We start from the raw sequence: 15,448 nt of genomic DNA on the forward strand, positions 1-15,448 counted from the left end.
ATGTACATTTTTCTCTATTTCTGATTAGATAACTATGTTATTTTTTGTGAACCTGTGGGTTTACTAGTCCTTTGAAATTGGTTTCCTGAATTCATTTATTTCTTCATTTATCTTCCCTAATTTCTCCCTCCTGCTTTCCTCATAAAGCATCTGCATGTAGTGTTTACAGTTTCTTTATTCTCTCGATATTCCTCAGTTTGCTCTTTGACGTCCTTTTTTTCCCAATAGTCCGTTAGAACACCTGTTTTAAGCTCAGGTGGTTTAAAGATTTTCACTTTAGCTTATTTATTTATTTTTTCATCCCCGAGAGCACTAGAGAATTCTGTATCCTGCTCTCCATCCGCATTTGGCTTCTTCCCCAGGGTTCTTCTTCCAGAAGCTGACGAGAGAAAAGAACTACACGGGCTGTAGTAAGAAACAGTGACAGGGCACCAGGAGGCGGAGGACGGTGAACACCCTTGCCTAAGTCCGCCCAGGACCCACGGGGCGCAGAAATAAAGGCCACACCCCCACGAGCACGTGGCCAGACTGTCCAATCGTCGCTACTGAAGCCGGGCTCTGGTCTTTGATTGGTGTTCCTGGAGACTCCCTCACATTCTTGGATCAGCCCAAAGCTAGGCTCAGGCTCCGACGGTGGCCGGTGGGGGTCACGAGGCTTCGGAGTGAAGAGGAGGGTTTGGCTTGTGGGACGCAGCCGCCTCTGTGCTGGGGAGTCGCTGCGCGGCCGGGCTCCAGGGACATGGCGGCAGCCTCTGCGGTGTCGGTGCTGCTGGTGGCGGCGGAGAGGAACCGGTGGCATCGTCTCCCGAGCCTGCTCCTGCCGCCGAGGTGGGTGGAGGGGCCGTGGCGCAGTGGGCAGAAGCGGGAGCGAGGGTGCACTGACCCGAGTGAGCGGTGGGAGGTGCGGCAGGACCCAGGGTCGGGGTGGGGAGGACGGTAGAAAAACCCCAGCCACTTTCGGGGGGCGGGTCTGCTGGCAGTCACGGCGTCGGGAGGAAGACATCCCCACCAGTCCTTCCCTTTCTCTCCGCTTCCGCACATCCACGCTTCAGCGCGCCGTTGGCTTCGGTTTTCCATTTCTGAGGACTGGGCCCACCATCCTCCAGGCTCCCCTCGCCGTCGCTGCAGCTTGTAGCCGTTTGCATCGGGCTTTCGCAGCACCTCTTAGGTGGGAGTGTTGTTATAATCCGGTTCCGGGGAAGCCCGAAGGGATCAACGACTTGCTCAGTGGAACACAGCTATTAAGAAATGGGGCCAGGATGCCCTCAAAGCGTTTTTCAGTTCAGTTGTGCCCCATCAGGTGTCCAGTTCAGAGAAAGACTCCTGAAGTTCATTCTCATTGTTAGAAGGAATAAAGTTGTCAAGAAGAGCAAATGTACCTTCCACAGAGCTGGGAAATTATTTTGTCAAAAACTCTTGTACCCAAGTTTGAACAACGCTATCAGATGACACAGTCTAGCTCACCTGACTCCAGCTCTGTTTCAAATTTTGAGCTCTAAGCTTTGGTGGCAATAACTCTGGCAGTAGAAACACCCTCAGGCTTGTAGATAGCTTGCTTCTTTGTCTTCTTTTGCTTCATGGTTATCATCCTCCATCATTCTGGAAAGCTTGACAGTTTAGTGTTCAACGGCACAGACTCTGCAGTCAAGGCTGGGGTCTTAGCTTAGTTAGCTACTCAGTAGGTGTGTGACTTTGGGTAAGTTACTTAATATTTCTTCTTTAATTTTCTCACCTTGGAGATGATACTAGTACTTTGGGTTGTGAAAATTAAATGAATTAACTCATGGAATGAGATTTAAGCACAATCTCGTACATAAAATCAGTCTATAAACGCAAACTCAACCATTTAAATGAACGTTTGCTTGCTTTTTCCAGAAATATTGTAGATACCCTTTTTAGTTACTTAATTTTAGGAGTGCTCAGGAGAAACATAAGAAAGTTGTGGCAAGTTGGCTGGGCGCAGTGGCTCACGCCTGTAATCCCAGCACTTTGGGAGGCCGAGACGGGCAGATCACAAGGTCAGGAGATCAAGACCATCCTGGCTAACACGGTGAAACCCCGTCTCTACTAAAAAAACAACAACAAAAAAAAAATACAAAAAAATTAGCCGGACGTGGTGGTGCGCGCCTGTAGTCCTGTAGTCCCACCTGTAGTCCCAGCTACTCAGGAGGCTGAGGCAGGGGAATGGCGTGAACCCAGGAGGCAGAGCTTGCAGTGAGCTGAGATTGCGCCACTGTACTCCAGCCTGGGCGACAGAGTGAGACTCCATCTAAAACAAACAAACAAACAAACAAAAAAGTTGGTGAAAGTAATGTTAATGTTCTTCTTGTTCTTCTGGTTTTTCTTTTCTTAGGTTTCCAGGGCTCTTCAGGTTAGTACCATAGACCCATTTTCTCTCTTCCCTTTCAAAGCTTAGCTATTGTCTATAGAACTGTCCTCAAGTATGTCACTGTGGAGAGTGTTAGAGTTGTTAATGGCTTATAGAAGTAAAACTCTTCACCAGGAGAGTTGGTTCATGCCTGTATTCTTAGCACTTTCTCAGCACTGTGAGATCCAAGGTGGGAGGATTGCTTGAACTCAAGAGTTCAAGACGAGCCTGGGCAACATAGTGAGGCTTCATCTCTACAAAACGTTAAAAAATTAGTCAGGCATAGTGGCACACACTTGTAGCCACAGCTACTTGGGAGGATGAGGAGGGCAAGGATGGCTTGAGCCCAGGGGTTCCAGGCCATAGCGAGCCATGATCACACCACTGTACTCCATCCTGGGTAACATCCCATCTCAAAAAAAAAAAAAAAAATCTTAATAGTGCAGATAGTTTACACTATTTTTATGTTATGAATCTCTAGTAGCTCAGAGAAAATAATTTCTAGTGACAGAATTACATGACAATAAGCTGGTATAGAGCCACCTTGAATCAGGGAAGCAGCTTCTTAATCTTGTTTAAGCCATTGTTTTTAAGTTGCAGCTTAGATAATTGTGAAAATGGAATAGATGATCAGAACATTGTTGGGATAGAGGATTATAGTTAAGTGGGCGCTCTGTCTCTCTCTCTTTCTCTCTCTCTCTCTCTCTCTGTCTCCCCCCCCAACCCCCCTCCTCCTCCCTCCCTCCCCCTCTTTCTCACTGCCTCCCTTCTTCTGTCTTCACTAGAAGATTGCAAAAGAAAGCTTTAGGTCAACAGTAGCCTTGAAACTTAATCAGTCTTAAGCTACCTTTACCAACCAACAATGATTTAATAGATAAATCTGCCCAGAATAGGCCTTGAAACGTATCAGAAGCCTATCTGAAGAATGTGAAGGGAAGATGATGCTATGAGCTAGAAAATACCTCATAAAGATCAGAAAAGATGATCCCCCTCCTTCATGATCAAGAAGGTAAGGTCAGCTCAAATGGAAAGGTATGGGAAAGCAGCAGCCTCCTGAGGAAGCCAGCTCACGGAACTCTCCTGCCAAAGCTGTGGGTCTCCCCAGCAGCTCCTCATGGATGGCAGCATCTAAGTGTGCACTGTAGGGCAGTGAGTGTATAGATGCATATAGATGTGTAGGTGTCTCCCGCATCTTGGCTCCAGTGAAATACTAGTCCTGCTCAACTACATAGTCATATACATAGTATGTATATACTACTGCCTAGTTACATAGTTTCTAATGCACATGCTGTGCTTTTATCTTGTGCTTTGTGAATAATCTAAAATGGTTAGTTAGTCCTTTATAACCACATCTTCCAGGTATAGACAAAAAGATAGGTGGAATTGCTTCTGTAATTTGTTGGTTTCCCTGCCTATGCTTTTTTAAATTTTTAAAATTTTTATTTATTTATTTATTTTTGAGACAGAGTCTAACTCTGTCGCCCAGGCTGGAGTGTAGTGGTGTGATCTTCACTCACTGCAACCCCTGCTTCCCAAGTTGAAGTGATTCTCCTACCTCAGCCTCCCAAGTAGCTGGGATTACAGGCACACACCACCACACCTGGCTAATTTTTGTATTGTTAGTAGAGATGGGGTTTCACCATATTGACTAGGCTGGTCTCGAACTCCTGACCTCAGGTGATCCCCCAGCCTCAGCCTCCCAAAGTGGTGAGATTACAGGCGTGAGCCACCGCGCCCAGCCCGCTTATCCTCTTTAGCTGAAACTTAATAGACGTTATACTTTTTTGTTCCTAAAGTGAATCTGGCCTGTTTTCTGTCAGCTCTTGGTTAATGGTTCATTGTTACCTTATTTTATAAACAGGTATCATGAAACTTAAAAATTGTTGAGATTTCTACCTCGTTAAGACACCTCAAGTCATCTTGTCTCCCCATTTCTTCATTTCATTTTAGTACAAGGACTTGGAATAGCATTATATAATCCTTGTAAAACTGAGAGGTACCTTCAAGATCACCTCTTACAGTCTCATCTCGTGTGTGAGAACACTGAAACCTAAGATATTAAATCTTGCATCCTCAACTGGGATGATATCACCGCTGGGTGGAAATTGATTCTTGGGAGAGCCAGAAAATCTTAGATTTTTTTCATGGTTTACGGCTTACCTAAGCTCAACCTTATCCCACCCTTCCTGCAAGGAATAAAATCTTTTACAAGTTTTCTCATTAGGAGAGTAATAATGAAAAAAAGTTTGAGAAACACTGATGTAAAGTGACTCGACTCTGGGCAAGCTGGTCATTGGAGGGACTTGGATGAGAACGCAGCTCTTCTGGTCCCACAGCCAACATTCTTTCTGCTGCCCCTGTTTAACTTCCGTTTATTTCTCTGGTCTTACTTTTTAAACATGTCTCATGTTTCAACTTGATTGGTATTTTTCCAACTGTAGATTGACCAACGTATTTTAATAAAATAGGATACAACTGAAAGTGCCAAAAGGCAGAATAAGTCATTTTTAACAAAACATCTGTTTTCATTAAGTGTGTGTCCTTGGTGGTTTGTATTGTGAGTAGTAGCCAAAAAGGTTTCAAAAAAACTAAACTAGATGATGTTAGTATACCTTGGTTGTTTAATCATCTCTGACTCTGTGGTCTTATGCCAGCCTCAGGAACAAGCAGCTAGGTGACTCATTCAAGGACAGGTAGCACGAGGGAAAACAGCCAGATCTCTAACTCTTGAGTTCTAGATTAGTTTTCTACCCACTAAGAAAGCCTTACTAAAGCACTGTTGGTTGACTTAAGGTTTCATGTTTTAAGAAACTGAAATTCTTTTGAAAGAACAATTGCGTTGCCTATTCTGTTTAATTATAATTCCTTTTGGATTTATGTTATAGGACATGGGTGTGGAGGCAAAGAACCATGAAGTACACAACAACCACAGGTACTGACAGACTTTGTTGTTCTATTTGATTTTGCTTCAGATTGGAAGTGTTTAAGAAAGGGAACTGTTTAATCCCTTAATGTGTGCATAGTAGAATTAGTTATCATAAAATTTGGATTTTCATGATAATTTTCTAGGAAGTGTTAAGTCATGGTTTTCACCTCTTTTATATCAAATCTCTCTTGCTGTTAAGTCTAAAATACAGAGGGCAGCCGGGTACAGTGGCTCATGCCTGTATCCCAGCACTTTGGGAGGCTGAGGTGGGTGGATCACCTGAGGTCAGGAGTTCGAGACCAGCCTGGACAACATGGCGAAACCCTGTGTCTACTACAAAATACAAAAATTAGCCAGGTGTGGTGGCAGGTGCCTGTAATCCCAGCTACTTGGGAGGCTGAGGCAGGAGAATCACTTGAACCCGGGAGGCGTCGGTTGCAGTGAGCCAAGATCATGCCACTGCATTCCAGCCTGGGTGACAGTGCAAGACTCTGTCTCAAAAAAAAAAAAGTAAAATAAATAAATAAATAAAATACAGAGGGCAATAATGGAGAACATTTTATATTCATGTTGTTCTTTCTGTCTGTTTGACCCTCTTAGTGTATTGCATTGGAAAATCATAACTACGATGGTCTAAAGCAGTGCTTTGAAAAAGCTGTTTTAAGTAGCAAAACCTTTTTTTCCAAATAAACTTTAACATGGAATTCCCAACTATAAAACATATAAAAGTGTAATAAAGTATAACTTCCAGCTGATTGGGTATAACCCTTTCCCTACCCTGCTCTCCTTCCCCTGCCCACAGTCATACATATGTCATCTATCAGCCCCTGTGACAACTCTTGGGCTCTATAGAGCCCCATGGAAAAACACTTTTGAATTAGGTGCAACCTTATTTTTTTTTTAAAGAAGAAATAACTTTATTATGTTGAGCCTGTGGATTCTATTTAATAAATAACTTTATTATGAACTGTCAAAGAACATTTATTTCATGTGTGATATTAGAAGTACATTTTATATATGCAGTAGCTTGTCATTATGGTGCCATGCCAGTAGACTGGTACAAGAGTCACTTGTGTTGCAGGAGAACCACACACACCTGTGTACACAGGGGTAGAGGCAGAGAAGCAGAGTAACTGAGACCTTAAATTCTGGAGTGACGCAGATCTAGGTTGAAATCCTGAATTCTTCCTTTAGCTGTGTAATTTTGGGAAAATAATAACTCTTTTAGCATTAGTTTCTTCATCTTTAAAATTGAGATAACAATGATAGTATCTATTTCATTAGGATTATTGTGAAAATTTAAGTCAATGTTGAGTCTTTAGCACAGGACCTGAGGCACAGAAAGTGCTTATTAAAGATTAGTTATTATTGGCCGGGTGTGGTGGCTCACACCTGTAATCCCAGCACTTTGGGAGGCCAAGGCGGGTGGATCACCTGAGGTCAGGAGTTCAAGACCAGCCTGGCCAATATGGTGAAACCCTGTCTCTACTAAAAATATAAAAATTAGCTGGGCGTGGTGGTGAGCACTTGTAATTTCAGCTACTCAGGAGGCTGAAGCAGGAGAATTGCTTGACCCTGGGAGGTGGGGGTTGCAGTGAGCTAAGATCGCACCATTGCACTCCAGCCTGGGGGACAAGAGCAAAACACTGTCTCAAAAATCAATCAATCAATCAATCAATCAATAAAATAAAGATTCGTTATTATTAATGATGATAATTTTTAGCACTATTATAATTTGATCCTTGGCATAACAAAGCATCTTTTAATTTTATTTTGTGTTGCTTTGTATTTTAAGTTAAAAAGGCTGAGTAATTTATGTTAATGAGTACCTTGAATTTTAGTGAAAAGAAGTGCACTGTTTAATATTAGTTAAAGTGGTCATTTTGGGCTCAGTTATGCTAGTTTTACCAAAAAGTCTGAACTTACCAGTTCGAGTCCTTATTAGCCAGTTAATATCGTATTCTCATTCTCGTTCTTTGCTCTCCAGTAACATTTCTGTGTGATTTTCATGGTGTTTTAAACAGGAAGAAACATTACCAAGGTCCTCATTGCAAACAGAGGAGAAATTGCCTGCAGGGTGATGCGCACAGCCAGAAAACTGGGTGTACAGTCTGTGGCAGTTTATAGTGAGGCTGACAGGAATTCCATGCATGTAGATATGGTATGTGTTAAAAATTGGAAGCCACGTCTTACGTTTATTCATTTACTGTGTCAGTATTTCAGTTCTTTATGATGACAGTTGATATTTGCTAGTGTTAACAGGGTTGAAGTAGGTAAGTTCAAACTCTCACTGATAATTCTTGGGAACATTTTTCAGATACAACATAGTTGAACTAAGCGGTGTGCTTAGTAGAACAGTTGATGTACAGGGAAGGTCTTTATCTCCTTGAGGATCAGTTAAAACAGTTCACAGAATGTTGATGATCCACTGATTACACTTTGAGTAGCTCATGTCCACATTCCCTATATACAAGGAGAAAGATCCAGGCTCTATTCTTTTTTTTTTTTTTTTTTTTGTGACTGAGTCTTGCTCTCTTGCCCAGGCTGGAGTGCAGTGGCCTGATCTCAGCTCACTGCAAGCTCCGCCTCTCAGGGTCAAGCGATTCTCTTGCCTCCATTCTCCTGCCTCAACCTCTCGAGTAGCTGGGACTATAGGCACCCACCACCATGGCCAGCTAATTTTTTGTATTTTTAGTAGAGACGGGGTTTCACCGTGTTAGTCAGGATGGTCTTGATCTGCTGACCTCATGATCCGCCCGCCTCAGCCTCCCAAAGTGCTGGGATTACAGGCGTGAGCCACCACACCCAGCCAATCCAGGCTCTGTTCTTAGCAACTGCTACTTACTGGCTGAGTGATCTTAGCCAAGTCACTTCATGTTTCTCAGCCTTGCTTCATCTGTAAAATTATAACTAAAAAGACCCAACTCCCTGAAGTTCGTGAATGTTATGAGTGAGTTATTACTAGTTTTTTTTCGTTTTGTTTTTGTTTTTGACAGAGTCTCACTCTATTGCCCAGGCTGGAGTGTAGTGGGGTGTTCTTGGCTCACTGCAACCTCCACCTCCCGGGTTCAAGTGATTCTCATGCCTCAGCCTCCTGAGTAGCTGGATTACAGACATGCACCACCATGCCCGGCTAATTTTTTGTATTTTTAGTAGAGACAGGATTTCGCCACATTGGTCAAAATGGTCTCGAACTCCTGGCCTCAAATGATCCACCCACCTTGGCCTCCCAGAGTGCTGAGTTACAGGTGTGAGCCGCTGCGCCCAGCCTATCACTAGCTTTTATCCACCAGAAATAACTCCAAGTATGGGTGAATTCAACTGTTGGCCTTCATTATGCCTGCAGCAAGACTCCAAGCACTAGCATCAATTCATGATGAGCAGCCTCACCCGGGCTTTTATCACTGTACAGCAGGCCCTTGTGGCTCTCTAGCCACTTTTTTTCTCATTGTGTCCAATGAGTATTTCAAACCTGTTTCTCTTCATGCCAACCTCCAATTCTCCCTCCACCACCTACTTGCAGCAGATGATCTTGATTTCACAGAGAAAATAAAATTGAGCTTCCTGACACAGAATCTGCTGACTTAGTTACATCTGCATCCATCTTTTCCCATCGAAGGTCAGTCCCTCTGGATCCCTTCTCTTGTCTTTTTAAGAATTTCCCCCGCTGGGCACAGTGGCTCACGCCTGTAATCCCAGCACTTTGGGAAGCCAAGGCAGGTGAATCACCTGAGGTCAGGAGTTCGAGACCAGCCTGACCAACATGGAGAAATCCCGTCTGTACTAAAAATACAAAATTAGCTGGGTGTGGTGTCACATGCCTGTAATCCCAGCTACTTGGGAGGCTGAGGCAGGAGAATCGCTTGAACCCGGGAGGCGGAGGTTGCAGTGAACTGAGATCGTATCATTGCACTCCAGCCTGGGCAACAAGAGTGAAACTCCATGTCAAAGAAAAAAAAATTCCCAAAATAAGAGAGTAAATTTTAAATGTATTACCGTGAAAAATAGTAGGTAAGTGAGATGATGGCTAGGTTAATTGGCTTGATTCAATCATTCCACATTGCATGTGGCAAAACATCACATTGTACCCCATAAATGCATACAATTATGATTTATCAATTAACAGTATTAATAAAACATAAAGCAAAAGGAGACATTCCTATGTCAAAAAGAAAAGGATCTTCCATTTTTCAATGATGGGTCTTCAACCACTCTCTACTAGACTGATAATATCCGTGTCCCAAAATCCAGTGGAGTCTCCAGGACTGAGCTGACTCTACCCCTCAGCAGCATTTAACAACTTGTACACTGCTCCCTTCTTTTAGAAATAAGTTCTCATGGCTTTCTCAGCTTCTTGCCTTCTTGTGTTCTCTCAGTGTCCTTTCTCTGGACCCTACCCATCTACCAGAACCTTATGTTGAAGTTTCTTGGGACTTGGTCCTTGGCCCTCTTTTCTCAGTGTATACTCTCATTCTGGATCATTTTAAATACTCCTGTAGCTTTGAGAAACAAATTTCTATTTGTAGCCCAGACTTTCTTTTGAGCATGATACATGTATATCCAACTGCCCATTCAACATCTCCACTTTGTTATTGTCACAGATACCAAACTAGTGTGACTGAAATTGAACTCATGACCCTTCACCTGTACTGAACCTGCATTTCTTATAGAATTCCCTAACCCCGCAGCGGACAACACCATTGCTAATAAAAACAATAATGTCAGAGATCTAGAAGTCTTTGAACATTTTTCTGTCTTCTTTCGCACTCTACATCCTTCCCCCCTCATCTAGTAAATGACCAAGTACTGTTAATTGTATTTCCCAAACCTTTCTTTCCACTTCTTTCCACCCCGTCCCACCTATAACTTAACTCACAGCGACAATCACCTTCTTTTTATTTGAGCCAGGGTCTCACTCTGTCACTTAGGCTGAAGTGCAGTGGCACAATCACAGCTCACTGCAGTCTCAACCCCCCAGACTCAAGCAATCCTCCCACCTCAGCCTCCTGAGTAGCTTGAACTACAGGCACTTGCTACCATGGCCGGCTAATTTTTTAAATTTTTTTGTAGAGATAATGTCTCACTATGTTGTCCCAAAGTGCTGGGATTATAGGGATTATAGGCATAAGCCACCATACCCGGCCCCACTTATCACCCCTTGCTTGACCAAATGCTGCAGCCTCCTAAGTAGCCTCTCTACCTCCACTCTTAACTGTCCCCCATCCCCAGCCAACAATCTGTTTTCTGCTTTTCAGTCAGACTGAGAGTATGAAATAAAAATGTACTTAAGTTACTCCTCTTCTTAAATGCTTTAAACCTTTATATGGTCCACCAGCTTATCAGTAATTTAAAAGGTGGATAATATTCATTGTTGATGAGGGTGGTTAGAAACTGGTATGTTGATGGAAATATATATATTGATAAAACCATTTCAAGGCCGATTAACCAGAAGCTATTAAACTATGCATACCCTTCAACCCAACCCTGCAAACATTCTTGTAGGTTTCTGTCCTTCAGGCATGCTCACATATATGTGCTAAGAGAAGTGTGTATAGGAATGTCTGCTTTAGCCTTGCCCACATCCAGTTTTTTGCTGTTATAACCTAGGTGCGCATTAAGAGCTACATGATTAAATGAACTGTAATACCGCCATACTATGGAATATTTTGCAAATGTTATACAAAATAAGGTATAGACGTGTACTAGCAAGAAAAAGAGCTCCCAAGACATACTGTTAATGGAAAAAGCAGTTGCAGAAGATAATTATATACTATAGTATGATCCTATTTATGTAAAAACAAGAACTAAAACTGCATGTGTTTATATAAACATATATGACTAGTTAGGAATATGGATATGGAACAATATGTCTCAAGTTGATTATAGTGGATGTTCTATCTGGAAGGAGACTGCAGTAGGGGGAGTACCAAAGGGCTACTTTGCATTTGTATTATAATTCGCGTTCTTTAGAATGAGAATAGATTTGTGTTTTGTGGAGTTAAAAGTAAAAAACAGGCTGGGTACTGTGGCTCATGCCTATAATCCCAGCACTTTGAGAGGCCCAGGCAGGCAGATCACCTGAGGTCGTGGCTAACATGGTGAGGCCCTGTCTCTACTACAAATATAAAAATTAACTGGGTGTGGTGGCATGCACCTGTAATCCCAGCTACTCAGGAGGCTGAGGCAAGAGAATCACTTGAACCCGGGAGGCAGAGGTTGCAGTTAGCCGAGATTGCACCACTACACTCCAGCCTGGGCGACAGAGCAAGACTTACCTCAAAAAAAAAAAAAAAAAACACAAAACAGCAACAACAACAAAAACTTAGGAGAAAGCCCAAAGCTTTTTAACGTCTTATAGGCCCTTTGAAACCTGTGCCCAGCTTTCTGTCCAACATCCTCTCTGGCCTCTGGACCCCTTGCTCATTGTGTTCCAGCCACACAAACCTTTCTTTGGTCGCTCAAATGGACCAGTTTTCCTCCCACCTTTTTGTAGGTTGTTTTCTCTGCCTGAGAGCCTCAACCTCAGCTCCATTCCTGTTCCCAACTCCACATTCTTGATCTGTTTGCCAGGCAAAATCTTGATCATCCTTGAGGAGCCTCCCCTGACTTCCCTCCTAGGCATTTCCTGACCACCTTCAGACCAGATCAGGCATTCCTCCTGTAGCCTTTATGCCCTTGGTTTTTCCTCCATGACATTCATCACAGTTGTCATTAAGTGTGTGAGTGTATGTTTAATGTCTGTCTCTCTCCCTAGACAGGGACATTTGTTCACTATGGTACAGGCAGCTCCCACCTCAAAGTGTGGCACATAGTAGGCCTTCAGTAAGTCTTGGGATGAATGAATGATGTGCTCTAAGTGGTCTACTTCAAGGGATGCTATGATTATGTGAAAGTTTTAAGGAATGATATAAAATAATTCACAGATGTATGAAAGGAGCATTATCATCATACTCTGATAATTATATAAACTTTAATCAACTTTGTAAGCTTTTTTCTTTGTGTACATCTGTCGCATATTTTGTTTCTATTACCAAATATAAATTTTTGGCATTGAATACATTTAAGGTTATTATTGTTTTTGTAATAATATCATGACTAATATCTGTTGCTTTCTATCCTGAGACACTTTAGTTTCACACCAGTGTGTGGCTTGTGCATGAAAACAAAGTTTTGTTACCCTCTTCATGCAAAAGATTCTAAGACTGGCTTATTTTTATAGCATAGACATATGCTGGTACTTGTTTTTCAATTCTTGCACTGTTCTTGAGGGAGTGGCATTTTTATTTACAATAATAAAATGACCCCAAAGCAGTTCTGTATAGTGTATGAATATGTACTAGCCACAAAGTCTTTTAAACATGTGATGTTTCTTAAACAGGCAGATGAAGCATATTCCATCGGTCCTGCTCCCTCCCAGCAGAGCTACCTATCTATGGAGAAAATCATTCAAGTGGCCAAGACCTCTGCTGCACAGGTGAGGGTTGTGAAGAGATTTGCAGTGCAAAAGGAATACGTTTTGTGCAACTGATGCAGTTACTTATAGAAATTTTCTATTTTTAGCCCTTCGCAAGATCTTTACATTTGATTATTGGATTATCATTGTAAACTAGGCATGTCCCATCTCATTTCTCAGCCAGTCTGCCTTTTTACTGGCTCCTGTGTACTTTAGATACTTTGGAAAATAGGTGGAAAGAGGGTCTAAATTATAAGTTAAAATTAGGAGAGAATTCAGCTCTTCTGTCTTCAAAATTATATGCTCAAATCCTTTGGGAGAAATAGGTAGGTAGGGCTCTAAATTACAAGGTAAAATATAAGCAAGAAAGAAATATTTTTCCACCCCAACTTCCCAGTCTCATTCTAGGGCCACGTAGGGAACTTAAGGAAGATGGTTCAGGCAAATGAAATTGCCAAGACTCTGAGATGAAAACAAGCTGGCGTTCAAGGGAGAAAAGTGTTCAGTGTGGTTGGAGTGAAGGCAGTAAGGGGCTGTGTCATTCAGGTATAGTCAGTAAAACCAAAATTCCATTTGACATTTCAGCAGAAGGAACTTAGTTGAGGAATTAGTTCCACCAGTGTTAGAGAGCTGAAGGCGGGCCGGGGATGTTGAAATTGCCCCATAATAATAACAGAAATTGACAACCACCCTTTGGGCTGTAGGAGAGACTGGTGGAGGGACCTTCTGCAGCTGTTCTGAGATCTGTGGAGGGGCCCTACCTGGCTGCAGGGGGCTTAATGAGGCTAGTTCTTGGAGTTCCAAAAGAACCTGAAGACTGGAACCAATCGCCGCTTCCTGGCGGCAAGGAGTAGGAAAGCTTCCTTGTTCAGGTTTGCCTACAGTGACCCCTACTGGCGAAACCTAACAGGAAGCCCACTGGCAAACAGGCAGCGCTCCTTCACAAGGCACCAGGTAGAAGGTTGGGTTTGCAGCTGGGAGAACCAGCTTACAGGAAGAAAGTGGTAGGAGATGATGGAGCATCATTTAGAGCATTACAAGTGTTGTTTGTTTGTTTTTGACAGGGTCTTTGCTCTGCTGCCCAGGCTGCAGTGCAGTGGCACAATCGTGGCTCACTGCAGCTTCCAACTCCCAGGCTCCCACTTCAGCCTCCCAAGTATCTGGGACCACAGGTGCACACCACCACACCTGGCTAATTTTTTATTTTTTATAGGGAATGGGCTTTCTGCCTGTTGCCCAGGCTGGTCTTGAACTTCTGGGCTCAAGCGTTCTGCCTGCCTCAGCCTCCCAAAGTGAGAACATTATAGGTCTTGATAAGGAGTTCGTATTTCATTCTGAGTAGCCATTGGGGGGCTTTTTAAAGCTGAGGAGTAAAGCCGATGGCTTTTTAATAAAATCATTGTGGCTTCTGGGCAGGGAAATGGATGATTGGAGTGGGGGCAAAGGTAGGGACGTAACATTGAAAGAAGGCAAAACAATTAAAAGTAAATTGCTATAGTGTTGCCCATCACCCTCACCTGAATTCCTGCTCCTTAGAAATTCTTCGTTGTCTCCTCTAGAACATTGATCATTCAGCATTTGATTTCCTGTTCTAGTCATATTTATACTTAATTAGTGCTTTGTTTAACAAGTTTAATATAGATATTGGCTCCTCCATAACTCCTTTGTGCTCTCCTAAGGGAAGAACTCTTATCTTACACCATTTTTTTTAGCATACCTCCTAGCAGCCCAGTGAGCTTGTACACAGTCCTCAATTTGTTTTTATTTTTGTTTTTTAAGACAGGGGTTCACTTATCATCCAGGTTGGAGTGCAGCAGTGAGGGTTCAAGCGATCCCCCCACCTCAGCCTCCCAAGTAGCTAGAGCTGCAGGCTTGCATCACCATGCCCAGCTGATTTTTAAAATTTTTGTAGAGATGGAGCCTCCCTATGTTGCCCAGACTGGTCTCAAACTCCTGGCCTCAAGTCATCCTCCCACCTCAGCCTCCCAAAGTGTTGGGATTACAAGTGTAATCTACTGCACCCAGCCAAGTCCTTAACTCAAATTAGTGAATATGTATAGTTGTTTTGTATTGATGTGTCCCTAAATCAGTGTTCTCTTCTTTAAAATAGAGTTCTTAAACTGAATAGGTATTAATTTATACAAATGCATATTTAAAATATGCTTGTTTATAAAGCTTTTTTGGTTATAGCTTGAAGTAAAAGGTCCTTAGGAGGGTAAGAAGATGATAATAATACATGGAGAGATATATATCTCTCTCACATGTCCTTAGGCATTCAGGCCCTTTAACATAAACATCACTTTATGTATTTATCATGTGTTTAAGCATAAATGCCATGGTATTATTACCTTCATCTTATGGGCATAACATCTAATGCACAGAAGGTTGCATGATGTTATTCCAGATCATCTAAATCTTGCGTCAAAGTGTGGTCCATGGACAGCAGGTTTGACATTACTCGTGAACTTGTCAGAAATTCAGACTTTTAAACTGGGCACAGTGGCTCACATCTGTAATCCCAGCTACTCAGAAGGCTGAGGCAGGAGGATTGCTTGAACCCAGGAGTTTGAGGCCAGCCTGTAGAAGATAGCAAGACCCCATCTCTAAATTAAAAACAATAACAGCCTTTAAGTCCTACCCTAAACCCACTGTAATTTGCATTTTATGCAAAATTTGCATTTTTATCAAGATACCCCAGTGA

At 42.6% G+C, this 15,448-nt stretch overlaps 1 protein-coding gene across 10 annotated transcripts in view; it reads left to right on the plus strand.

Annotated features, from left to right (window-relative positions):
• The first annotated feature begins 592 nt into the window (after nt 1–592).
• The window catches only part of MCCC1 (methylcrotonoyl-CoA carboxylase 1), an 84,726-nt gene continuing 69,870 nt past the window's right edge, over nt 593–15,448 (plus strand). For 2 of the 10 annotated variants that reach the window (XR_643879.4, XM_021934625.2), the window contains exons 1-5: nt 634–828; nt 2,354–2,371; nt 5,254–5,300; nt 7,319–7,455; nt 12,673–12,768. Coding sequence is in view for 9 of the 10 variants with exons in the window: in XM_021934625.2 (XP_021790317.1) it covers nt 740–828; nt 2,354–2,371; nt 5,254–5,300; nt 7,319–7,455; nt 12,673–12,768 (387 nt within the window). In the remaining variant the exon portion in view is untranslated. Of the gene's footprint in view, nt 829–2,353; nt 2,372–3,261; nt 3,378–5,253; nt 5,301–7,318; nt 7,456–12,672; nt 12,769–15,448 lie in introns of all 10 variants that reach the window. The other 8 variants (XM_009201286.2, XM_009201291.1, XM_009201285.4 and 5 more) reach the window with 7 other exon arrangements.

The sequence above is a fragment of the Papio anubis genome, chromosome 2 (assembly GCF_008728515.1).
Source record: "Papio anubis isolate 15944 chromosome 2, Panubis1.0, whole genome shotgun sequence".
Classification (NCBI taxonomy): domain Eukaryota; kingdom Metazoa; phylum Chordata; class Mammalia; order Primates; family Cercopithecidae; genus Papio; species Papio anubis.